Below are 26,121 nucleotides of genomic sequence, written 5' to 3'. Positions count from 1 at the left end.
CAGGTACAACTGCACAGCTTCAGGCTCTAGTGGCATCCATGGCTGGAAGGGTCGGGGCAGCAAAAGGGGGACCAACACAACATTAGGCAGCAGGAGGTGATGTTCTGGCTGATCGGTGTACATTTTTTTTTTCAAGGCATATACTTGTGTTGCTGTTTTTCCACATGTGCACCGAGAGCTATTAAGAGCAGCATGTGGCTTGTTTGGTTTCTGTACATAACTCCTGATGCAGATGTTCTTACAGGATTCAAGTAGCCCAGTAAACTGAGTAAATGGTGTTTTACCAATGGCTTCAAGTGGCTTTCTGTGCATGTTATTTCTCCCTTATGTGAACACGGTATTGTAAATTACATGACGGCTGCATGTAATAGCTCGTATTCTAACGAGCTGGTTGATGAACAAGCTCGACTGTGCGCTCGGTGTCTGCACTGCTACACACTCTGCTCTGTTTATGAACTTTACTAAGCCCCTGCATCAAAACCTCACTGCCTCAGAGAGTGTCTGCCACAGGGCCACATATAAAACATGTCACAACACCACATCACATGTATTTGCCGGTGTGTTGCCCAGGTGACCGATGACAGATCGAGATGAAAGCAGGACGTTCCTGCACGCTGTTTAAGTGTTATTCTACCTCCACTTGAATTCAAATCCCACCCATGCTGACATCATGCTGACATGCTGACATGCTGAGGCTTCTCGTCGTCTGTTTCAAGCCTATGAAGTCTTTTATGAATAAAGTGAATTTGGTCATTCTCCTTAAAACAGTCTCTTTATTTGATTATAGAGGCACCCCTCTCATGTTGTCACAAATATGATGCTTTCAGTTTCTTTCCCCGAACACCTGCCTGTGGTCATCATGCCTGCATGTTGTCCTGTGGAAGGGACACTGAGTGAACCTACAAAGAACACGTGCATCTGTCACTGCCAGTGAGGCCTTCTCCAAACCACAGCCTCAATTCATGCTCAACCATCTGCTAGAAACACTGTCAAACCTTAATGAGGACGTGATCCCAGTGAGTGAAAACACTCATTCCAACCACTGAAGTCAGCAGTGAGGGGTGCATCACTTCTGTTATGGTGTTTGGGGTATTTTGCTGCCATAGTTTGGGTCTGAACAAAGCAAAACATTTATAAAAACAGTTAGACCTGCAGTTAAATTAATACCTACCCACTGCTCTGCCTGTCTGGGGGCTTGTGTGGTGCATTCCACAGATGCTGATCAGGTCACTGTGTGGGGAGTAATTTAGGCAGGTCAGTAAATTGTGACACAAGTTTCCTGAGCGACATTTCCTGTGGGGCAGCAGAGAGGCTGCCAGTGGGTGTTGTTGCCATGTGTGAGTGTGCTTTGACTGATTAGGTGAATGAATGAGAGTGACATAAGTTTCACGTGTCACAGCAAAGTAGTAATGAGGTCATCAGTGCATTTATAAAGGCTATGTTATAAAGCAGAATTCCAGTGTGAAATAGCTCAACAGCAGTTTCCGATTGCTCCATATGAATAATAGATTATATATTTTTTATTTCCCCGCTCGCCCCTGTGGGCGGTCTATCCACCAAGCTCAGGTCCTCTACCAGAGGCCTGGGAGCTTGAGGGTCCTGTGCAGTATCTTAGCTGTTCCTAGGACTGCGCTCTTCTAGACAGAGATCGCCGATGTTGTTCCTGGGATCTGCTGGAGCCACTCGCCTAGCTTGGGAGTCACTGATCTTCTTATGGCCTCTGACAGTGGACTCATCTCTGTGCTTGTCCTGCTAGACCTCAGTGCAGCGTTCGATACTGTCAACCATAATATCCTATTAGAGCGACCAATTTACCAATTTGTACATGTAAATGGAGAGTCCTCTTTACACACTGAGGTTAATTATGGAGTTCCACAGGGTTCAGTGCTAGGACCAATTCTGTTTACACGATACATGCTTCCCTTAGGCAGCATCATTAGAAGACATAGCATACATTTACACTGCTATGCTGATGACACCCAGCTCTATCTGTCCATGAAGCCAGATAACACACACCAATTAGTTAAACTGCAGGAATGTCTTAAAGAGATAAAGACTTGGATGGCCTCTAACTTTCTGCTTCTTAATTCAGATAAAACTGAGGTTATTGTACTCGGCGCTGAAAAGCTTAGAAATATGGTATCTAACCAGATTTTTACTCTGGATGGCATTACCTTGGCCTCCAGTAACGCTGTGAGGAACCTTGGAGTCATTTTTGACCAGAATATGTCCTTCAACGCACATATTAAACAAATATGTAAGACGGCTTTCTTCCATTTGTGCAACATCTCTAAAGTTAGAAATATCCTGTCTCAGAGTGATGCTGAAAAACTAGTTCATGCATTTATTACTTCCAGGCTGGACGACTGTAATTCATTATTAGCAGGATGTCCAAAAAACTCGCTGAAAAGCCTTCAGTTAATCCAAAATGCTGCAGCAAGAGTCCTGACAGGGACTAGAAAGAGAGAGCATATTTCTCCTGTATTGGCTTCCCTTCATTGGCTTCCTGTTAAATCCAGAATTCAAAATCCTGCTCCTCACATACAAGGTCTTAAATAATCAGGCCCCATCTTATCTTAATGACCTTGTAGTACCATATCACCCTATTAGAGCACTTCGCTCTCGCTCTGCAGGCCTACTTGTTGTTCCTAGTGTGGTGGACCATTAGAGGGCTCCACTCACACCCAGTGTTGAGGAAGTGTGTTCCTGTGTTTTGTGGCGCGATATGTGCAGTTGATGTTCGAGACGAATAAAGAAGGAGTGAGAATTGAGAGCTCTGTGTCGTCGATGCTTACCTCCACATTGGTGACCCCTGACTTGAGCATGCAACGGGCCGCAGATAACGCAGACTCCGCTATGGATGCATCAGCGGCCACCGGACCTCCGCCTCCTGTTGCAGCTATGTTCGCTGTGGCGCTGAAACTGCCGGACTTTTGGCTCCATGACCCCCCGTCATGGTTCGTACACGTGGAGGCTCAGTTCGCCCTTCGCGGCATTTCGGCTGACGACACGAAGTACCACCATGTGGTAGCCTCGCTCGACCCGCTGGCCACCCGTCGCGCGATGACGCTCCTCCGGGACCCACCCGCCCATGGGAAATACGCCGCCCTTAAAGAGCTGCTTCTTCGGCGCTCGAGCGCGGTACCGCGGAGAACATGCTATCGTTGCTCGGGCCGGATGACAGGGGATTCCTCTTCGCCCACCTCTTCCTCCGCCAACAACTGGCCGCCGTGAGAGCTGTCCTCGCAAACCCCCTGCTTCTGCCTGCGAAGGATTATTGCTCCCTGGCTGGAGAAGCGGATCGCATTCTCCTGGCTAGCCGCACTTTCGACGTTCATGCCCTGGCTACGGACTCGCCGGCGGCACCTTCCACGCCTCCACCTGCCTCCCCCGGAGCATCCGCCCCCTTGCTGACGGCAGGGATTGCTACACGCCGGCACCGCGGAAAGAGCATCTGTTTCTACCATCAGCGTTTTGGCGACAGAGTGCGTCGCTGCCTGCCGCCTTGCGCTTTCACGGCCCTGGGAAACAGACCCGCCAGCGTGCCGTAGCAGCCGCGACCGCTGGCAATACAGAAAGGCTGCTCTACATAGAGGACTCGTACTCCGGGAGACATTTTCTCCTGGACTCCGGCTCCCAGAAGAGCCTCCTTCCCCCTACCGCTGCCGACGGACTAGCAGCGAACTGTGGGCCGCAGCTCATTGCAGCTAATGGCTCTCCCATCAAAACGTTTGGGGAAAGGTTGGTGACTGTTTGTTTTCATGCCCGGGATTTGCAGTGGAACTTTGTTGTTGCCGCTAGCTCTGTACCTATTTTAGGTGCTGATTTTCTGTGTGCTCATGGACTGCTTATTGATGTTGCTAACAGACGTTTAATTGATGCTCTCTCGTTTTCTTCGCTACCCTGTTTTACTCGGGCCGCCGAGCCCCTGATTCAGGCTAATGTAGTGACCTCCGGGGATGTTTTTCAGCGTTTGCTTTTAGAGTTTCCATTGCTGTCTGTCCCTGATTTTTCTAGCACGGTAACGAAGCATGGGGTTGAGCATTATATTCCCACGGTTGGGCCCCCGGTGTTCGCGCGCGCCGCCTCGACCCCGCGAAACTGTCCGTTGCTCGGGAAGAGTTTGCAGCCATGGAGCGGCTTGGCATTGTACAGCGTTCAAACAGTGCATGGGCTTCTCCGCTTCACATGGTGCCCAAATCGGACGGTCGGTGGCGGCCATGCGGAGATTTTCGCCGTTTAAATAATGCCACGGAGAATGACCGTTACCCCATCCCCCACATTCAGGATTTTTCTGCCAATCTCGCCGGAACGTCAATTTTTTTTTAAAATTGACTTGGTGCAGGGGTATCACCAAGTTCCCGTGCGCGCCGAAGACGTTCCTAAAACCGCTGTCATTACCCCCTTCGGCTTGTTCGAGTTTTTGTGCATGCCGTTTGGCCTGAAAGGTGCCGCCCAGACCTTTCAGCGGCTGATGGACTCCGTCTTGCGTGGGCTGCCGTTCGTTTTTGTTTATCTGGACGATATATTGGTGGCCAGCTGCTCAGCGAGCCAGCATGAGTCCCATCTGCGCCAGGTTTTCCAGCGTTTGGCAGCGCACGGCCTGATCATCAACCCTTCCAAGTGCCAGTTTAGGTTGCCGGTTCTGGATTTCCTCGGGCACCGCATTTCCGCTGAAGGTGTGGTTCCGTTGCCCGACAGAGTCCAGGCCGTTTCGGCTTTTCCGCGTCCCAGCTCTGTGTCGTCGATGCTTACCTCCACACTAGAGTATTTAAAAGTAGAATGGGAGGGAGAGCCTTCAGTTTTCAGGCCCCTCTTCTGTGGAACCAGCTTCCAGTTTGGATTCAGGAGACAGACACTATCTCTACTTTTAAGATTAGGCTTAAAACTTTCCTTTTTGCTAAAGCATATAGTTAGGGCTGGACCTGGTGACCCTGAATCCTCCCTTAGTTATGCTGCAATAGACGTAGGCTGCCGGGGATTCCCATGATGCATTGAGTTTTTCCTTTCCAGTCACCTTTCTCACTCACTATGTATTAACAGACCTCTCTGCATTGAAACTTATCTGTTATTAACCTCTGTCTCTCCTCCACAGCATGTCTTTATCCTGTCTTCCTTCTCTCACCCCTACCAATCACAGCAGATGGCCCCGCCCCTCCCTGAGCCTGGTTCTGCCGGAGGTTTCTTCCTGTTAAAAGGGAGTTTTTCCTTCCCACTGTCGCCAAAGTGCTTGCTCATAGGGGGTCATATGATTGTTGGGTTTTTCTCTGTATCTATGAAGCGCCTTGAGGCGACTTTTGTTGTGATTTGGCACTATATAAATAAAATTGAATTGAACTGCACCGAGTGCTCCGATTACCACTGGGACCACCGTCACCTTCACCCTTACATCTTCTCCAGCTCTTCTTTGAGCCCTTGGTTTTTCTCCAGCTTCTCGTGTTCCTTCTTCCTGACGTTGCTGTCATTCGGTATAACTACATCTATCACCATGGCCGTCTTCTTCTGTTTGTCCACCACTACGTCCGGTTGGTTAGCCACCACCATTTTGTCTGTCTGTATCTGGACGTAACGTATCTCCTCGACTCCTGTTTGTTTAACACTGCATATTGTATGTGGTCCTCCTCTCTTCCTCCAGTCACTCCCAATCCCATCAGAGCAAACTCTAACCCTGTGGTGTGCTGGCTTCTAATATTTGCATTTAAAGGCTTTTCTTTGCAAGCAGCACTCCTTTTTGTCTCTGTTTGTGTTTGCCTCAAAAGATCGATGCTGCATACGTGCACAATGACGTTAATCACATGACAAGATTCATAAACATGCAAAATAAGACCCCAAAATGATGCTATCCACTTTGAGAGTTGCTGTCCGTGCTAGGCTGTGAAGTCTGAGTTCTGCTTTGGCATCCTTTGAGAACCAGCCAACATTTCAACAGTTTGGGTTTTTCTGTGCCAACCATGTGTGTAACCCTCGTACAGCCAGTGGTCCTCTGTGCTGGTGGCTGCTGTTTCCTCTTTCTTTCTATGTTGAAGAACATGCTTAGAACCGGTTCTAGCTTAGACGCCGGCACCGCGTTGGAGGAACGGGGATATCATTTGTTTGGCCTGCCCCCTGCCCCAGTTCAGCTGTTGATGTCCAGGTATTCACCAGTATTTGTTAATGGTGCTGTATCTGTCACAAATATGGATTTTCTCTAGACAGCAATAAAACTGTTAAAGAAGGCCGACACACCTGAAGAGCTTCCTAGCAGCAGCTGTGCCAAGGCTGCATGTACTGTGTATGATTCCTCACAGCACCATCCACAATCTTTCATCAGCGCTGCTGCGTGAAACCCAGTCCTACCATCAGCTTCTCGTCCTGGCCGCCTGCCAAGCTCAGTAAAAACCTGAAAGAGGGGCCAGGGGCGGGGCTGGTGGGTGTAAGTGCAGCCCTCCATATCCCCCTCCTAACCCCCAACCCTCCTCCTCACTAATATCTCTGAGGAGCGGGAAAGTGCCTCCTCGTCTCAGAAAGCTCTTATTAGAGGGAAGAACATAGTAAGCTGCCAAAAGCACGCACAGAGAAAGAGAGAGCGTGCACGTGTGCGTGAATGTGATGATTACTGTAAACACTCGGCTATCTGCCTCTCGGTAAACACACAGAGTACTAAAGTGTGCTCTGTAATGATGGGGAACTATAGGAGGGCGTAGGAAAATCTCTCTACAAGCCGGGACAAGCATCCAGACCTCGGAGCGCTTAACTAATCATTATATACACGAGTGCTGAGGAGCTGCTTACTGCCCACGGAAACATTTCTATCACATATGACTGATAGGCAGCTTGAAGCTGTTTAGAGCTGCTTAAATACTTTTGGAACCAAGATGAAGACATTAAACATTTATGCTTTTTGTCTAACTGCATGGAGCCCTTTGACTTATTAAACAGAAAGTTTCACTGTAAATGTATCTGAAAAACTGTTTAGTTTAATGACGCCGTGCTGTGAAAAGATTGTGATGGTGATGCTAGATGAAGGAGCAGGAGATCAGAGAACTGTTTAAGGCTCTGCTCCTGACGGTGGTGAATGTACAGATGTGATGTCTGGCTGGATCAGATCCACTTTGGTGGTGCACACAGGCAAAATTACAAAAGGTCATTGTCCAAAAAGCTAAGTGCATATTGGTGTTTGCCTAAAGATCCAGTTGTTGTATTTTCAGGGTAGCCGTTATGCACTTAAATGATGTCTGTTGCCCCGTTTTCCACTGTCATGGTTCCAGGGCCCAATTGAGAACCGGTTCCATGCACTGAAACCCAGAAAAGGACCAGTTCAAAGCACTTCATACCAGTACTAGCTTTTTTATGTGAACGGAGGGAAGAACCATGTGTAATAATTTGTTCTTGTACTTGTGGTCTGAGTTTTCAGGGACTGGCACCAGCACAGCCCTCTTGGAAAAAAGCAGCTGTGAGTAGTGCTTGTATGTAGTTACAGCACAGTCCAGCTTCCAGCATCTGTTTAGCACGTATGAAAACTGGCCAACAGCAAAAACTTGCCTTAATGCTTCGCTTCAGGCTAACAAAGTGTGGACTGAGAGGATTGATGATGTCGGCATGGTTTTGACCGTGAGTCCGTTTTGTGTTAGCTGAGGTTTAATAGATTCAGACCCACACAAAACTTAATGGTGTGTTGTGGCTTTGGGCTGTTGCCACTTTGTCCCATCCTGCTGTGTACAGATCGGCTGCCTTTTATCTTCTTAAGCCATGCTGTGGTCCACTTGAGTCTGCGATGGTTAAACCAAACATGCCTTATTTAGTCTACTCTCACAGTTTAACGTACACTCTGTTTGGCTGCTGACGGCTTCCACCCCTCTGATGATTATGACTCATTTTGTCTACAAGTCAACATTTGTAGTTTCTCGTGTTTTTTGGCATCTGTAATGTTTACGGGCACCATGTATGACCCTGTATGGTCAAAAACACGCTCACGGGCAGTAGCAGAGCTGAGAGCTGAGAGCGCTGTCCTGTTTCCTCTGTTATGTCTGCCTGGCTCCAGATGATAGCTCAAGGTCGCGCGTGGAACCTGAAGCACAGCTTAACTGTAGCTGTCTTGGCTGAGCATAAAGGGAGTGTGCTCCGAGTTCACAGAAAGCCCGTGTGGTTGCTCCACTATCACTAAGTTATGCTAGTTGTACCGCTGGACAAGCGGTGCAGGAAACTGGAGATGACCTGGATGTTACTGTCTCATTGCAGAAAACATTTCCACTGTAACATCAAACCTGCTAAATACGAGCTTTGGCACGTCAGACATAACGCACAGTGGGAGACAAAAAGAGAAGCCTGAGGGATACAGTTACACACAGGTCCAGAGGAAGAGGGGTTTTTAAATGTGCCTGTAAAATAAAAAGAAGAAACTAAGACTGGTATGATAAACATGTCCTGACATGTCGATGCAGAGGTCTACTTTTCTTAAGGAGTCACCCTCTGAAACAAGGAGTCACAGAGGATGACGTGATGTGGAGGAATTAATGGAAGATGCAGGCAATGGGAACGGGGCCAGATGAAAGAGGCAGTGATGATAAACGGACTGAGAGGAGGATATTCGAGATACTGATTTGTTATTTTTGTGGCTATGCGGGCTCTGAAACACAGTTTCATTTTTCAAGTTGTTTTAATGACGTTTAATTGAACTGAAACAAACACCAATCGATAAACTGGTTTATGAGACGTACAAGTTAAATCCAGTTCTTTGCCTCTTTTTGTTTGTTAATACCAAATAAACTGTATAAATGTTACATCAATATAACACGAAGTCATAAACTCATACACAGTCACACAGACATACTGTGACTGTTTGTTGTTACCTGGCTCACCGTGAATATATAACGTAAGAGGATATATCAATAGCATATAACACGTTTGTAGGAATACTGTGAAATAGTAGTGTCTGATTATTTTGTACAAGAAGTTAAAGATTTACGCCCTTTTTATTATTCCTAAAATTGCATAAAGATGGAGGATCCACGACTAATGAGACGTCAAAATAAAGTCACGTTTCTTCAGCAAATGTATGTTTGTTACTTGAGAGTCTTTCCCTTCTGAGCTGGAGCAGGTGATCGTGGATTACCAGGGTAACTAAACAGAAACAGACAGTCTGCAGACTCACTGTGTGTTGATTCTTCTTTGTTTTTTTAAAGAAATCTTTGCCTTTGCAGTCGTTGCTATTTTTGTAGGGAAATGTAAGGTAAAAGAAGATTCCCAGACCTAACTGTGGTCCCCATGTTTCATGTGTCAGCTCTCTGAGGTGCACACGATCTTGTGAAAAAGAAAGGTTTTATTAGAGCAATAACTTGAAGTACTTGTTTCTGTGTGCCTTCATTGTGGGGGAATTCTGGACGTTTTTCTACTCAACGTTACTTCAGTTCACAAAATATTTGGGGGCATTTGTTCCTGAACAGCTCACATAAGGCCCCACCACAGCATTTCAACCTGCTTGAAGCCTGGTCTTTAACTGGGACAACACCTTATTCTCCAGCTGGTGTGCTTGCTTTCATTGTCATAACCTAGTTTCAAGCAAACGTGAGATGGACTCGGGTTTGACTCTAGAATACTTCGGTGCACAGAAGAGCTCATGGTCAGCGCAGTGACTGAAAGGTTCATCTGAGGTGCTCGAGCTTTCTCTTGGCAACCTTTACAAACCTGTTCAGTCTTTTATTGTAATGTCAGAAGTTTTCACATTTAACATGCTAACTAAGGCCTGCCAAGAATGAGATTGCTTGCTCCCCCCCCCCCCCCCCCCTTTTTTTTTTTTTTTTCAAACATTACACAAGCTGGCCCTGGGGTGAATTTTCTGGGACATCCACACCAAGAAAGGAGTGGCAGCTGTCTTGTTTTCCACCTGTGAATAATCCCCTTCACTGTACATTGATGAACTTCAGACTGTTTGGAAATGACCTTTTAGCTTTTCACAGATTGACGAGCAGCAACAATTACTTCTTTAAGATCACCGCTGATGTCTTTCCTCCCTGGCATGTTGGTAACACACAGCTGATCGCTCAGCAAAACAGAAGTGCTCACACCTCCCAGTGCTGCATTTTATTAGCTGCATTTATCTCTGGCTGGCTGGAGCAGCATCTATTAAACAACTCGCAAAATAAAACAAAATAAAAACAAACCATCAGACACGAAAACACCAGACATCATGATACAGACTTATAATTTGCACCAATGTTTTTCAAAATTCTGTACGTGAAAAGTGAGCGCGAGAGCCCTTGGTGCGCCTGCGCGCTGCTGAAGTCAAAGTAAACTTTATTGTTATCTCCGCTACATCCAGTCCAGTCATACAAGGAGATGGCCACAGGCAGGAATGATTTCCTGTGTCGGTCAGTGATGCATTGTGGGTAATCTCAGTCTCTCACTGAGTGCGCTCCTGTGACTAGCCAGCATGTCATGGAGTGCGTGGGAGGTGTTGTCTGTCATGATTGTCTTTATCTTGAACAACATTGCCTCTCAGACACCACCCTAACAGAGTCCAGCTCCATCCCCACAACATAACTGGCCTTATGGATCAGTTAATTTAGCCTTTTGGCATCTGTGACCATCTGCATCTACAACAGCAGAGAGGATCGCACTGGCCACAACAGAAATACAACAAGATAACATTAATTAGTAGGGACAGTGAAAACGTCTGTTTACCTTTGTTAGCCACTTGGCTATGATAGTAAACAGTAGACACTGATGTAGCGTACTGACTCTTTGGACTGTGTTCAGCACAATATTAATTAGTCATTGTCAATTCTTGATTTGTCCTGTTTCATTGTACGACCAATTATGATGGCTGTTTGTAAGCCATTTGCATACTATGCATACTCTGTGTGTGTATGTGTGTGTGTTTCTCTGGTGAAATTCAGTATGGTTTCGACAACAGTTTTATGTTAATGTAAAACTGTATATGTTTTATGTGTGTGTGTGTCTGTGTCAGAGGGAGTGTTCGCCCAGGGCGCCAAACAGGCTAGGACCGCCACTGCTGAGGAGGATGACTTGAAGGAAGAAGATATTTTCTTCAAATACAGTTAAAAATATTTTAAGGATATAAAAATGTAACAAAAGTGCTTTTGAACTACAATAATAAAAGCTCTCAGTGTTACATTTGCCCCCAAGCGCTAATTTTTTCTTGATTTATATAAATTGTGTTTTTACTGAAGGTACTGTTATAGTGCAGACATATATGTTCCTTCAAAGATGTCTGTTGTGAGCTGCTCCATTTCCAAAGTTGAACTGATCGTAGTGAGGTGAAGGGACGGTAAGTTTTACCGCCTCTGAGTTCCGACGGGCTGCTGTGCTGTGACGGGGGAGAGAGGCGTGTTCACGGCAGGAATGCAGCGCTCAGGTGGAGAAAGAGAGAGGGCAGCAAAGAGAGAGAGGGAGACACACCGACACAACTGCAGCAGCCGAGCTGTGGACAAGTGGGATCGGCCCGTGGCCCCCGTGCTCCTGAGAAGTCGTCCCGCTCCTCTGTGCGCACTTTGGCCGGACTGAGAGGAAGATCACGAGGAAAATAGAGGGGAAAGTGCCACCGGCGCTACCTGCTGCTGCTGCGACCACAGTCAACCGGGAGTCACCTGCCGGGAGGCAAAAGTGCATTTTAAGCATAGTTGTAGGAACACGTTGGAGTCGTGGAAGATGGTTTATAAGAAGCTCTTTTTTTAAAGGACAAAGGGCCCTTCGTGTCACTTTTTGCACTTGCGCGTGCAGCAAAGGAGGTCTTACAAAAATTAACGTATTTATTTAGGCTTTACTTGTAACTGATGTCATGTGTTTTGGGAAGTGGGACGCAGCTGTTTGGATGGACAGGCACTTCAGCTGAGAGAGCGTGAAAGACACGAGACTTCCTTCAGAGTGTCTGCTAAAAAACAGCGAAGGCAGAAGGAAGAAGCCTCCAGCAGACGCAGGGACATGGATGGTATCGCTGTCTTTGAAATCCGTGTGTCGGCGCAGTCTGCAGATTGGGTGCACAGCGCGTCCGAGCCGTGACACTTCATCATGACAGAGAATCCAAACTGCACCTGAGCGCGAATGTAACGTTACCGGAGCACACTCCACTACAGGATCCACGATGTCCTCAGTCCAGACGAGGTAAGAACGAGGGGCTGTAAACGATCTCTCTGATCAAGTTTATCTTCCACCCGCAGGTGGGATTAATATACTGTGATTTCTAATAAGAGTCCAGCTTTGATAAAAGGCGACAAATTCCAGAGAAGCAACATGGAGCCTGTCTGTCCTCTGGAAGGAGGAAATATTTGGTGGCTTTAAATATTTACCTTGACTTATTTTTTTCTTGCAAGGAGCTGCAAAGCCTTGAACATTTCTTGCACTGCATTGAAGGATGGGAGGTGATAAATTCCAGGGACAGTTGAGTTTTTCTCTTCCCCAGTGGGTTGGACGGTGTTTGTTTTGTGGTTTGATCCATTCCAAGAAGTTCAACGAAAACTTGTGCTGTGGGGCATCTTTTCTCAGTTGTTTTGGAGCATATTTGAAAAAGCTCGTTGCTTGGGTGCTTCTGTGTTTCGCTTTATTTGGTTTGTGCATTTGGTTTGACTTGGAGCAGCTTAGTTGATCCTGCAGTCGCCTGTGAAGCCAGGGGCAGAAGTCATATCCAGTCTGCTGTAGGCTACTTCCTACCAGAGGGTGAGGTAATCCCCCTGCCATATCAGTGATATTACAAGTCCCGACTCCACATTCCACACGCCCTGATACTCTGCCTTTATCTCCTAAATGTCACTGCCTATAAATACCCTGGTAATATTTTATCTAATCCTTACCCTGCAACAGAGAACACAAACACAGAGGACTGCAGAGAGACTCAAACTTTGCAAAGCTTTTTTCATATCTGCCTCTCAAGTGGACCTGGTGTGCATTTGATGCCGTGCATCAGGGCACATTTGTAGGACCGCCGTCAGCCAGGCTGGTGTGCAGCAGGAGAAAGAGGAGAGAAAGAATTGGCTCAGGGCACATTTTCTGTGTCGGGTAACTCTTCAGAGGAATGTTTGTTTGGGAAGCAGCTGTCAGACTCATGAACAGGTTTAATCTTCTTACCATGGAACACTGAGCATATAGCTTCAAAACGAGGACACTAATTTGGTGTAACACGCAACGATGTCACTCTCTCCTCTGGCAAGGAATTTCAATCCCTTTCTCTCGCCTGGGATTTGCACTTTAAGCACTAGAGAAAGACATTAGTGGTTTTTTTAAGTGGCTCTTTGTAATTGATGGATTATCCTTGATGTGTAATGAAAGACAAAAAGTTATGCAAGCCTCAGTTTTCTTCTAATAAATACAACGTTCTTAATTTAACAGATGCAAAGCTGAGGTACATGATTTTGCACTCCAGTGTTCATTTTTACAGACATGTTCTGCAATGGCCTCTACGTGCATATAAAGCATCTGGTCCATGATGAAGATTGAAGGTAGTTTTTGAAATTATGAAAATATCTCCAAGTTTTGTACTGTTTTTGGCTGTAACTGCTATCACACCTGAAAGCCTGAGACTCCATTAGAGAAGCAGGTGATAGTACCATTAAAACCACTGGAACCGAGGGAACAACGTTGATCATCAGGCAACAAGTGAACGGCCAGTGCTTGAAATGCTGGAAACAGGAAAAAATGGGGATAATGATCACAGAGACTTTGATGATGGCTATATTAGAAAATCATAGCAGTGCCAAGAGGGCAGGTCTTGTGGAGGGTACCCTGTATGCTGTGGTTACTAGCTTCAGAAAGCTGTGATCAGTAATGGCCATGGGGAGATTTTTGCTCTTCTAAAAGACTTGCTAAAATGTAAAGGCTGCTAAAAGTTTATGGAGCAAGTGCAAACCTCCAGGAAAATGTGGAAGTACCAACAACAAGCAGTTTCTCTAATGGCCATGTGAGGCTGGCTCCAAACTGAATCAGACCCCAAAGGCTGCCATGTTCAAATGCCAGATTTTTTAGATTTAAAAGTATGTTTTCAGCCTGGGACAAAAACCATTTCAGCCTCTTTCTATTGATAGTCTCCCTCCATAATAACTGTACAGGAGCTGGATTAAACTCACCTGTTCAGATATTTAAAATGCTGAAAGTTGGTTAATGGACGCAAATAAATGATGTAGTCCAGGCCGAGTGCCCAATGAGGCCTGGGTTTGCTAGGCCTCACCTCTACTAACTCTAGTTCCTGAAACGGTCACCACCTCTCCATTTTTAGTGGAAACATCTCAGAAATGAAGTGACCTGTTGTGTAGTACTGACCATCCAAGAAATCTGTGCCTTAAATTTGGTGAGTGAAATTCGAGTATCTTTTTAGCTTGATACTAATTAGCAGATCTGTGCACCTACACTTTTGCCTATGAATACAGCTCGCTAGCATTAGCTGATAACTGGTACCTTCACTTCTGGCTCCAAAGATACATCCAAATCACCAATGGTGAGGCTTGGAAATGCATAGTCCAGGGGGATGTTGCATTACAGTCTTATACAGTCTTTGGTTTGGAACTTTGTTTATGCTGTCCATAATCAAATGTGCCTACATGTGAGAGTTAGGGCCCTTTTATATAGAAAGTGCAACATGCTAGCTGCGACAGTATAGCTGTGTGACCAATAGAAGTTCAGAGCCTGTAGTACGAATGAAGATCATGAGTGGAAGCAAGAAAGTGATGTAGTACAGCCAGAGCCCAGCACAGTGCACGCCGCTTCCTGTGTGAAAAGGGTGGATGTGAACCATGGAGCAATGGAAGAAGGTGGTTCAGGTTGCAAAGACAGGATTATTTGGACCTGTTACAAACGTCTTTGTTGTGGATGCCACAGGACATCTTCCGGGTTGTTGTGGAGTCCACGCCTTAATGGGTCAGAGCTGTTTGATGGGAGACCTACATGAGCGAGCAGATGGTTTTAATGTTAGAGCTGATTGGAGTAATGTTGCCGCAAGGAAAAAAGTACTGCATCACAATTTGCCAGTTAAAAAGTCTGTGAATTATCCAGTCTTCATTTTAAACTCTGGGGCTGGCTGGTTTAAATCTCAGTGCTCCCTGGGAGCTGTAATTAGGAACACATCAGTCAAACAGTCAGATTCAGATTCTTCAACTTAGGTCCTCATACATTTTTAAGAGTAAAAAGGCCCATACATGGAAGGAAGGCAACTGTACCATTATTATAACTGTATTATTACATTTATTTAAGCTTCTTATTATACAGATAAAGATACTGAATTCTTTATAACATTTTAATTATTTATTAATCGAAGAACCACATTTGTAAAGTAAGTAAAATTGTATTTATATATCACTCTATAAGTCAAATATCATAAGGTGCTTAGAGTTAAAGTTTAAAGAGATTTAGTAAAAGAGACCAGCGAGTCCACAGATCTCAGGCTCTGAAGAAAAGAGATCAAGAGTCTGGGGGCCACTGTTGCTAAAGCTCCTTTAGTTTTGTATCCATACATCCACAGCAGGTCCTTATCACATGACCTCAGGGACCTGCTGTGGATGTATGGAGCTAAAAGCTCTCTGATGTGCGTTGCTGCTTGCCCATGCAGAGCTCTAACATTTTAAATGAATGAAGCAGAATCTTCAAGTGGACTCTGACATTGATGGGGAGTACTTGGACTCTTAGTCTGAACAACCGGCACACGCTCCAGGGAGGACTTGTTAAGACAAGCACCATCATACCGGAAACTCTCGTGATGATTCAACGTGGAGAGTTTGATGTCCGTCCAAGTCATGAAGTACTTCAGTTCTCAGTCACAGCTTCTCCCAGTTTAAAACTCTATGCAAAAAACCTTTTGTTTTTAGATACACCCAAATGACCTAAGACAAGAATAAAGGACAGGGCAAAAACAGTACTTTAATTCACAAAACAGATTATCTGCTCAAATAGGTCAGATCACAGCTGCAGCTACAAAAATACCCACATTAAAGATGTTTTCTTGAATGAAATCAAGGCATGAGTGTGATAATCAGGATGGGAGATGGTTCAGATGTGTCCTCGTCAGTGGAAAGAATATTTTTGGTTTAGGTAAGGAACAGAGTATGCTGGAGGACGCAGGACGTCAACGTTGCAGTAGGAAGCTGGCAGGATGTCCAATCATTGCACTCTCACATACTTTGTTGGTCAACGTCCAGAACAGAGCAAACTAAAATGAAACACTTATTGGTCATTTCATCTTTTTCACTGTTGTCACTTTGTGTTCCTCTGTCGGTACAAACAGTAGCTGAGAACAATCACTGACTTCAGGCAAACAACTGGAATGCTGTTATCGATCCGGCAGCAAAGTAAACTCTTGCTGTCTGTTGTGCCGATTTCTTGGAAAGATTTTTTAAAGTAAACCTCAGAAACTCCTATAATGTAAAACTAGTCTTTCCACAGGTGAGAGTAACAGAAGGTTAACAAATGGTAGAGGGTGGAATCCACTTTGAACGATTTCCTGTTGTGGATATTCACATTTATACATTTTCCATGTTACTTTGAAGCAGGTACTGGCTTATCTGCAGCGGCCCACGGGCTCTGTCGGAGACAAAGATGAAGCCATGCAGTCATTCCAAGACGGACGCTTTCTAGTGTAATGGACCAGGCAGATAAGGCTTTACTGCTCTTTGTGCCTATCTGAACTCGAGCTTTTACTCTTTAGTCTCTTTGTGTCCAAGGAGGACATGTGACGTTTTTGTCTGTTAGCAGGATGAACCTTTGTGGTACAATGTGAAAACTGATTGGTAACAAGGAATAACTGAACTGGATGTGATCTAAATCATAGCTTCTGCCACTGGATCATTAATGTTTTTAATCCATGATGTAGAAAATCTGACAAAGACTTGAAACTTGACTCCCAACCCTCAGGATACATTTATGTCTACTTAGTGTTTATGTTTTTTTAATCTAAGACAGGCTTCACTCTTTATGTGGATAGAAGACATTTTGAAAAGCCCATTAAAACATGGTGGGTTTAGCCCACATGTCATCACAACATCAGTTGCGTGCATCTCTCCACATTCTCATGTTGTGAGACCGTGACTGTTGGTGACCTGAGAGGCTCTGCTTCAGTCAAAGTGGCTGTGAAAAGATAATCTCATAATCCCCGAGGTATGGTGGTGTACCAAGGTTGTTCTCCTGTGGTGGAAGGAGCAAAGTGAAATCAAGTGAAGCAAAGCAAGCCAAACAAAGGGAAGGCACCATAGTTGAGTCTAGACATTTTGGCAGCGGCCATCTATAATTATTTTACAATTAACCACAATTCTCTCTGAGCGTTTAACCCTTTAAAGTCGGTGGGAGCGGCCACGCTCCGTTTTGCATAGCCATTTTTAAATCCTGGTAGAACTGCAACCACGTAAGCTAGCGCAATAATTTTTTTTGCATATGAAACTGGAGGAGTTGTACTTACATCTTATGCCATCAACTTGTCCTCTGTCACGGTTTCCTTCCACATATAGTTTTGCAAAAATTGCATAAAAACCACTTGCAGCAACAAAAACATAATATTCCAGAAACACGGTTTACCAATCTGATCAGCTGTTCGTAACACTTTGGAATAGATCATCAGCGCAAACGATCGCATGTCCGCCATTACCTGCCCGGAACCGGAAGTGACGTCATTTTCACGGAAATGTAGTTTTTTACCTTCAGGGCCTCATCAGCCTATACTGGTGTTTTTAAAAGTTATATTTGACTTTATGACTTTCTGTATTGTTTCTGGGATGCTTAGAAGTCAAATTGCACTGCTGGAAATAGTTTATTTTGATGCATATGCTGTTTTTTTTTGCAAATTTGCATTATAATATTTATTTTCGTTTTTCCTGCAGTATATAAAAATTGGTGTATTTCAAAAATAAAACTATGAAGACACTCAAAATAAATTTCCTGTGGTGAGAAACTATTTTGTGCAACTTTTTTGCATTTACAGTTCTGAGGCATAAGCCTCTTAAATTTCTCTAGCTAGAAATATAGTTAAAAAAACAAAAACGATTGTCAGTTTTTTTTGTAGTTTATTGCACTTTTTTGCAATTTATGTAATTACTATGCACTTAATGCATACATATTATTAACATTTGGGCTATACTGGTTGTATTGATGTATAGCAACTTGAAATGCTCCCTAAAATGGCACTACAGCATGTAAAAATATAATATAAGCTCTCGCGGACTTGGTTCTATGGTAGGTCTTAAAGGGTTAACAAACAGTGACACTGGATTTCTTATTTTCTTTTTTGCTACGTCTTCATGTGAAACAGCTGCTGAGCCGCAGAGACTTTTGCCTCGTCTTCAGAGAGGCTCACAGGCCCGAACCCTAACCCAGACCGAGGCCACTGACTACTTAGTAAGCACAGATCCAGGGATCAGAGCCGGAATCGGGCGCTTCAGACTGAACATCTGGTTCTTTCATTTTATTCAAACGCGTGCTCCACATAAGCATCAGACCCTCCACCAGTCAGTCTTGGGTCATTAAATCTCAGGGTGGGTCAAAGGTCAAGTCTAGCCTCTGGTTGGAAGACATGTTGCTTTTCCAAACTTGGTGGGTGTGCAGATATTTGTAGGGCGCCATACAGAAACACTTACACCGAGATCCCACACAAAGAATTTAAATGAGCAGAGATCTTGAATTGAGGTGTCTCCGGCGTTGACGTGACTCTCGGCTTCCAGGAGGTCAGAGGTCACATTCTCACCTGCAGCATAATCAAGCCAAAGTGGTATAACAGAATCCGTGTAATTGCATGATAGCTGTGTGGAGCTGTTGTTTATTTGTGCAGGGTGGGAATGTGAGAGCTACCTGTCTGTTAGGGCGTGTTTAAGGCAAGGTTCGTGAGTTCACTCACATTACAATGTAAGGGTGGGGAGAGTGCAGAGAACTTTACCTTTCTTAAGACCTGCTGACGTTAGACACAGGTGAGGTACCTGTCTATATATGGGTTTGTTGCCAAGTCACAGTCACTGCTCATGGCAACCCACCCTGTGAGTCATCATAAGGAGACCAGACCAGACCAGTGTTTCAAGTCAAAATGAAAGATCTGTCGATGGCATATGTGCAATATTCCAGATCTACAGCCCAGTGAAGCTGGTGCATGTGATTCATCTGTGGTTATAGGTGATGTTGCTCCACAGACACTCTTAAAAAGGTCAACAGAGAAATGTGTAGGTGTGCGTACTGTGTAAGAGCTGTTGCTATGCATTGTTAAATATGACACAAAACACAAAAGCATAGATTATAATTATAGACTGTATATAAAAGATGGTGACTGTCTGTCAGAAGGACTGCATGAGGATCAGGTGCTGAACAACCAAAACTGGCACGCATGTACACCCTCGCTTACTTAACTATATCAAGGGTCTTACCTGTTGGCATGTGGTTGCTAGGCAACACATGATCCTACCTAGCAACCACCTTCAACCGCCGTTTTAGTTTACTAACAGGTTAAATTAGGCCATCTACATCTTTGCACCTATAATACCTCAGTATCATAACCTCTCATTTATATCCACAAAGCTTGAATTGTGCAGGATATATTATGACACCATCATGTTCTCCAGGCAACAACAGACTAAACTCACAGAACAAATAATACTACAGCATAATAGCAAGTACTGCTAAATAAAACTGAAGCGCTTTAACCCTGTATTCTTTCTAATGGTGAGTAGAGGGTGAAGTGTATGAGGAAACTGCCCTAATATTCACTTCATGTATAACCTCAGTGCTTTATTATTGGATTTGTGGTTTGTTAGTTTCATGTCCAAGAGCAACATAGATGATAAATAACTGTATTCTTTTGGATGTGGCTTCCTACCAATTAATAAGTAAGTACCATATAAGCATGCAGTGCTCCTCAGTTTCTGAGTTTGAGCTACTCTTCTACTCTGTCTTGTTTTAAACATCTGTATGGCAACAGCCAAACGCTCCACATGAAGCTTCTCAAGAGGCCTTAAAAACCAGCGGGTAATGTCATGGTGACTAGCATCTTTTATATATGGTTTATGGTTGTAATTGATCAGATAATAACTGTAGCAAATGTTCACATTTGAAATGCTGATGTTTTTCTGTTTTTTGGTCAATAAATGGTCGCACATTTAATTGATTGTTGAAATGTTTTTCTTTTTAGTTAATAGTGAAAGTTGGGTTCAATTTCACCAAAACATAGATAGTAATCTGACAAGTAAACTAGTTATAAAGTAAATTACACCATGTGTTATATTGTTGTAATGTTGGAAAATATGATGCTTAAATATATTCAAGCAGCAGCTGATCTAATTTACCCACCGTTTTTAGATTAAATGAGTCGTAACTTCTAATGTAAAGTTCAATGTAATAAATTATATACCGTGTTTATCTCTAGCCTGGTTTATGAGCTTTACTCTTTTTGAATAAAAGCACAGCTGCTTGATGATTTTAGCCATATCCTGTTTGTTATTTGTTTAAAAATTGTTTGTGCTTTTTGGTCTTTTTCTAAAGTCACGAGCGCCACTAATGTCAGTCCAAATAAAAAACTAGTCTCACGTTGATTAGAGCCATTTCCCTCCCCCTGCCCTGCAGCTATTCGCTAATGTGCTGCTATAGTCTTAATGAGAGCAGGAGGAGGCGGGCTGACTCCTGCTCACCTCTGTGCGGGCCCCTGCAGTGAGGGGGCCAACCAGTCAGTCGCTGGTGCTGATCTTTTCATGTTCAACAACAGCAGCCAAAGATCAAGTGAAACTTGAGAAATGACTCCGTTTTGGGGGTTCCTTCATCGATCTACATTCACATAATGTTGTTTTTGTGAAACCATGCTCATTCATAAGTGAGTAAGTGTTGCTTATCTCTGGAAAACTGATGTTTTTTTAATGAACATACTAAAAAAGCAGTTCTCTAAACAAATATTGTCACTGAGAAAATGTGTTTATTACTTTAAATTGGCTGTAAGTGTGAATGGGTGTGTCTGTGTGTCAGCCTTCTGATAACGGGCAGCATATTCAGCATATTTACTTTGCCTCTCACCCTTGACAGCTGGGAGAAGCTTCAGCCTCCTTGTGAGCCTGGATTTGAAAGGCAGTGAAGAAAGGGGAGGGTTGGATCACAACAAACCATTTAGCAAACAACATTCTGTTTTCTTTGTTGCATGTATATTATACTTCATTCACCAACAAATGGTTTGCATATAGTGCATGATATGAAGGATTACATTTTTATTCTCTTTTTGTTGTGCAATCCCTCATTTCTCATGCAGCTCCATTCAAACTGGAACTAACTGAGTTAAAAAGAAGAAGATTAATGCAGGCTCAAAGTGGATTACATGTCTAAAACAAGCCTGCTAATTGATTTATTATAGGAAAAACACACCCATAAAAACATCTGTCCCGCCCAGGACACAACAGAGAATTGCAGCACAGGCCTGTTTGTTTTCACTCTCAAATACTCAAAGATATGGGAATGAATTACAAACACGTTTTGGGCTCTCGTGATCCTTGTACAGAGATTCAAATCTTAAAAACAGTGCAGTCACATTTAGAGCTCCACTTTGATGATGATTACATGTATCTGGTGGAGAATCTGTCCTGTTCTACCAGAATAAAACCTACAGTACAAAGACATGTATGCATTTTCATGGATGACTGCCATTTTGGAAAGAAATCAATTATATATGCTGTGCGAAATTCTTGAGCCAACCATCCATCCATCTTCTTCCGCTTAGCTGGGGTCAGGTCGCAGGGACAGCAGCTGAGGCAGGGTGGAGGGAGACCTCCCTCTCCCCAGCCACCTCCTCCAGCTTATCCGGGGAAACACCAAGGCGTTCCCAGGCCAGCCGAGAGATATAATCTCTCCAGCGTGTCCTGGCTCTTCCCCGAAGCCTCCTCCCAGTGGGACATGCCCGGAACACCTCACCCAGGAGGCATCCTTGTCCGATGCTCGAACCACCTCAACTGGCTCCATTCGATGTGGAGGAACAACAGCTCTACTCTGAGCCCCTCCCGATGGCTGAACTTCTCACCCTATCTCTAAGGGAGAGGCCAGCCACCCTTCGGAGGAAGCTCATTTCTGCCGCTTTTATTCGCGATCTCGTTCTTTCTGTCACTACCCACAGCTCGTGACCATAGGTGAGGGTAGGGGCGTAGGTTAACTGGTACTTTCATGCTCAGCTCTCTCTTCACCACGACAGTACAGCGTCCACATCACTGCACATCTCTGTCAATCTTCTGCTCCCCTCAGTTGTGAACAAGACCCCGAGATGCTTAAACTCCTCACATGTCCCTGACCCAGAGTGGGCACTCCACCCTTTTCCGGCTGAGGACCATAGCCTCAGACTGGGAGGTGCTGATTCTCATTCCCGCCACTTCCCACTCGGCTGTGAACTGCTCTAGTGTGACCTGGAGCCCACCACCTGATAAAGCATACAGAACCACGTCATCTACGAAAAGCAGAAACAAGATTCTGACACCATCCAAGTTGTTACGCCTAGAAATTCAGACCATAAAACTTACGAGTCCAGCGCTTGTGTAGACCAAGCTCTTCCAGCGGGTGTATAAGGATCAAGTAAGGTGTAGTAACACGCTCAAGGTGTAGTAACCTGCCAACCCTCATTATTTTATACTTAGCTAGGAAAAACAGAAATATTTACATAATACAAAATTAGGCAAAAACAGAGTTTATACAATTCTAACAAGCCTGAAAGTCAATATTTGGTATGACCATCTTTATTCAACACAGCTTGAACTCTTGTAGGCAAATCTACTTGTAATTTCTTTAAAAGTGGTCTTTAGGAATAGTTCTCCAAGCCAACCGAAGGACACCCAAAATGTATCTTTGGATGTTGGCTGAATTTTTTTTGTTTTGCTTTTTTTGTTGTTGTTCTTTGTCAAGGTGATCCCACTTTACAATAATGTTGAGTTCCAGGCTCCGGGGAGGCCAATCCATGATTGATATTGTTTACTGGCACATCTTCTTTTGTCCCTAAAAGACACACTCACACCATGTTGAGACACGCAAAGTTTCTGGCTAATAGCTCTTTGGGGCTTATCGTGCTGGTGTACTAACTAAAGTACTAAGCATTGAAAAGAGCTTATCAGTTAATGTTAGATAGCTACCTAAAATCAATACATGCTCATTACATGTCACTGGCATAAGCATGCAGGGGTAGTAGTGACAAAACGAATCAAAATTTATTTCCAGTGTCCTCACTGACCACACAGGTTGTTGTGGTAAAGAAGTATTGGTGACTGTGCTTTATTGGCACAGTTAGACGAAGTGTGTTTCCATGCAGTATCCGGTTTTTAAATCTAAAATCATTAGCCGTTTCCGGGGCCAAACTTTCAGGTCCCAAAGTCAAACGAAAACTGCAGCATCACTGAGAGTTAAAAACTGTCTAAATTCTTTCATCTTTAATAAAATGATCAGCGTTGCTGCTTTACCAGGTGTAACTATGAAGTTTAACATCCAGGCATCCATGAAAACAGTTTATTAAATTTAACGGAGTTAGAAGTTAGCAGGAAGTTAGCTCGCTAGCTTCCACCTTAACATGATATACCATGTTCTGACTGAGAGATTTCTGAAACAATTCAAACGTACAGCTCTGCTATCACTTCCAACATAAATGAAGACAGAAAACTAAACAGCAGTGACGTTTGTAAGGTTACTGAAGTTGAGCTAGCTGGTATATAATGATGTGCTACGTGATCGCTAGCGACACAGCTATGTTAGCATAATATAAACAGTGAAGCTGGAGGATGAACGCTAACTTTTTACCACTCGATAAAAGTTAACGTGAAGGTTCCCGATGGTTAGGGACAAATGAAATCGCATGGCAGGATGCTGTAAACGGACCAAACTTCAGTCAGGAGAACAACTGAGATAATCCATCCACAATTTGGTTTAACAGCTTAACAGAACCGTTAAGAAAAACAAAAGAAAACCTTGTTTTGCTTTCCATGTGGATGTTTCTGTGTGATGTGGCGTGTCACATACAAACTATGACTAATATGGATTTAATATTGTTTAGTACAAGTGTATGATTTGATGTTAAAACACCAAACTTGCAAATCTAGTGGCTCTTGAGCTGTGTACACAGTGGAAATGTGTATAAAATTGTGAAGGCCTCTTCCTTTAATCGTGATTAACATTCTCCTCTTTTGGTCACTGCGACCTTCCCTTTTCCTCTGATAAGAATTCTCCCATGTAAGGCCAGGACAGCAGCCGAGTCTCCGAAGGGAAGGGCTGCCCAGCCAAGTGTGAGGGAGATGTAGTGAGATGTGTATCGTTTAATTGGACAGGGCAACCTACTGACCTGGGACTGAGCCAACAGCCAACTCCAAAAGCCTTAGAGCAGCTCAGTGTTTATGATCAGGGGAGAGATAAGAGACGCATAGAGAGCTAGTTGAGCTGAGACGTGGGGGGAGAGGGCACAAGTAAAGAAATGGAGGATATTGAGTTGCCATTCACAAATGAAATCTGTCTGGCATTTTTATTTTGTCGATTTGTCTTAATGAAAATAAAAATGTTCCATCACAAAACACTCAAAAGTATGACACACTGTGACTGTCTACAAAGCAGCACAAGGAAGCAATCAAAGAGCTTTTCCCAGAATCACTGAGACTTCTCAGAAGAAAGCAGTCGTCCTTTGGTGAATCAGAGGATGGATGTGTCATTGTTGAGTTTAACCTGGAGGTAAGGAAGGAGATGAGGCAGAAAACACAGTCACCGTGAAGCTCAACAGAGACTTTATCTGGTAGAATCTCACCGCCTCACAGTGGTGTTACTGCAGTTACCTAGAATTGCTTTTGAATTAAAAATATATTCATTTATTCAGTGGTTAAACCTGTCATTTTCAGATTTGTAAGGTCAGCATCATTTACTAAATGTAAGTCTGATCAAGCTTTGCACATCTGGTCACTACATTTCAAAATCATTCACAAAATCATTCAGAAGATTAAAATAATCTCTAGTGGAAATCCTGGGTTCAAATATTACATTTCACTTTAATATTACATTACAATTTAGAAACAATCTGAAATAAATTCCAATTTACTTATTTTCACCCTAAAAGGATGTCACTGTTGCTCTTGTTTATGTCAAAGAAAGTTCAAGATGTAATTCTTAGAAGTCCTAAAAGTGCTTAAAGTGGATGAAGACAGGCTGGGGGATATGGTTGAATAATCCAGAAAAGTACATAAGTCGACTTTGAGTCGGTACAGTTTTGTCAAACAGTGTACCTTCATGCTTGAGCAGGTTGCTGTACTGACGACTGAGTCAGACAAAGTCAGACAGTGTGAGATAAAAGGGTTTAAAAAGCAAAATGTTTGTATCTGTGCCAAATAAAATGATCAAAGACTGCAAAAAAAAGAAACCACAAAAAACAAGCATCAGTGTCAGCTTTGTCACCATCTTTGTCTGAATTCTAACTTGGTCAGCTCCAATTCTTGAATTCTGACTTGCCACCTTCAGAAAGACTTGATCTATTCAAGCAAACAGGTCATCTGAACATATTTAGTTCAGCCTTATTAGTACTTGATATATTCAAGAAATCCATCATCAACAAAATTATCTGTTAAGGCTAAAATTGAATGTACAGTGAGTTGATGTCAGCAGAGAAAAGAAAAGGTTTCATGTGGATTATTTGATGCTAAAGGTCAGCAGCTGAGTGGGAGGTAAGGCGAGGGGAGTGGTGGGACAGCAAGGCGGGCAGTCACCACCTCTCAGAATCTGTGGGAGTTAATATGGCACTGTGGGGGTGAGTTGGGGGAGTAGGGTGGGGGGAACGAATGATACTTACTGAATCGGGGGACATTCCTGACCTTGGCTGCTGCCCTCAGGGGTTCAGGGTAGTATGGCAGCTTATTTGTGTATATTATCACTGACCTAAAGACCTCGTCTGTTTGAAGTGTCAGCAGTGCCTTTTCTTCCTCTATCCTCTTTTGTCTTCTCGGTCTCCTGCTCAAACATGTTTGCAACAACATGTACATCTTTACGTCTGCGGCTCTTCATTCATGTGTATGTGATGTGTGAAACAGCAAAGGGCGACGTCACCAAGCGACTGACGGGGTTTGTTTCTCTCTTTGTCTCTAGGAAGCTGACTCTTTGCCAGGCCCTGACCTTTGTCCTGCTGCTGGTCCTTCCTGTGTGCCTGTCCTCCCCGCAGAGTGTAAGCCCAACCCACCCACATCAGCACAAGTCACTGCATGG

The 26,121-nt window shown here is 44.0% G+C and overlaps 1 protein-coding gene across 2 annotated transcripts in view; it reads left to right on the top strand.

The window, feature by feature from the left end:
* Positions 1 to 11,346: 11,346 nt before the first annotated feature.
* The window catches only part of adamtsl5 (ADAMTS like 5), a 58,675-nt gene continuing 43,900 nt past the window's right edge, over positions 11,347 to 26,121 (top strand). Inside the window, exons 1-2 of one of the 2 annotated variants that reach the window (XM_087841928.1) lie at positions 11,347 to 12,099; positions 26,005 to 26,080. In XM_087841928.1, the coding sequence (XP_087698054.1) occupies positions 12,080 to 12,099; positions 26,005 to 26,080 (96 nt within the window). In that variant the 5' untranslated portion in view covers positions 11,347 to 12,079. The remainder of the gene's footprint in view (positions 12,100 to 26,004; positions 26,081 to 26,121) is intronic. The other variant, XM_087841924.1, reaches the window with a different exon arrangement.

The sequence above is a fragment of the Neolamprologus brichardi genome, chromosome 1 (assembly GCF_056152115.1).
Source record: "Neolamprologus brichardi isolate AB-2024 chromosome 1, ASM5615211v1, whole genome shotgun sequence".
Lineage (NCBI taxonomy): Eukaryota > Metazoa > Chordata > Actinopteri > Cichliformes > Cichlidae > Neolamprologus > Neolamprologus brichardi.
This window is presented reverse-complemented; position numbering and strand designations above follow the sequence as displayed.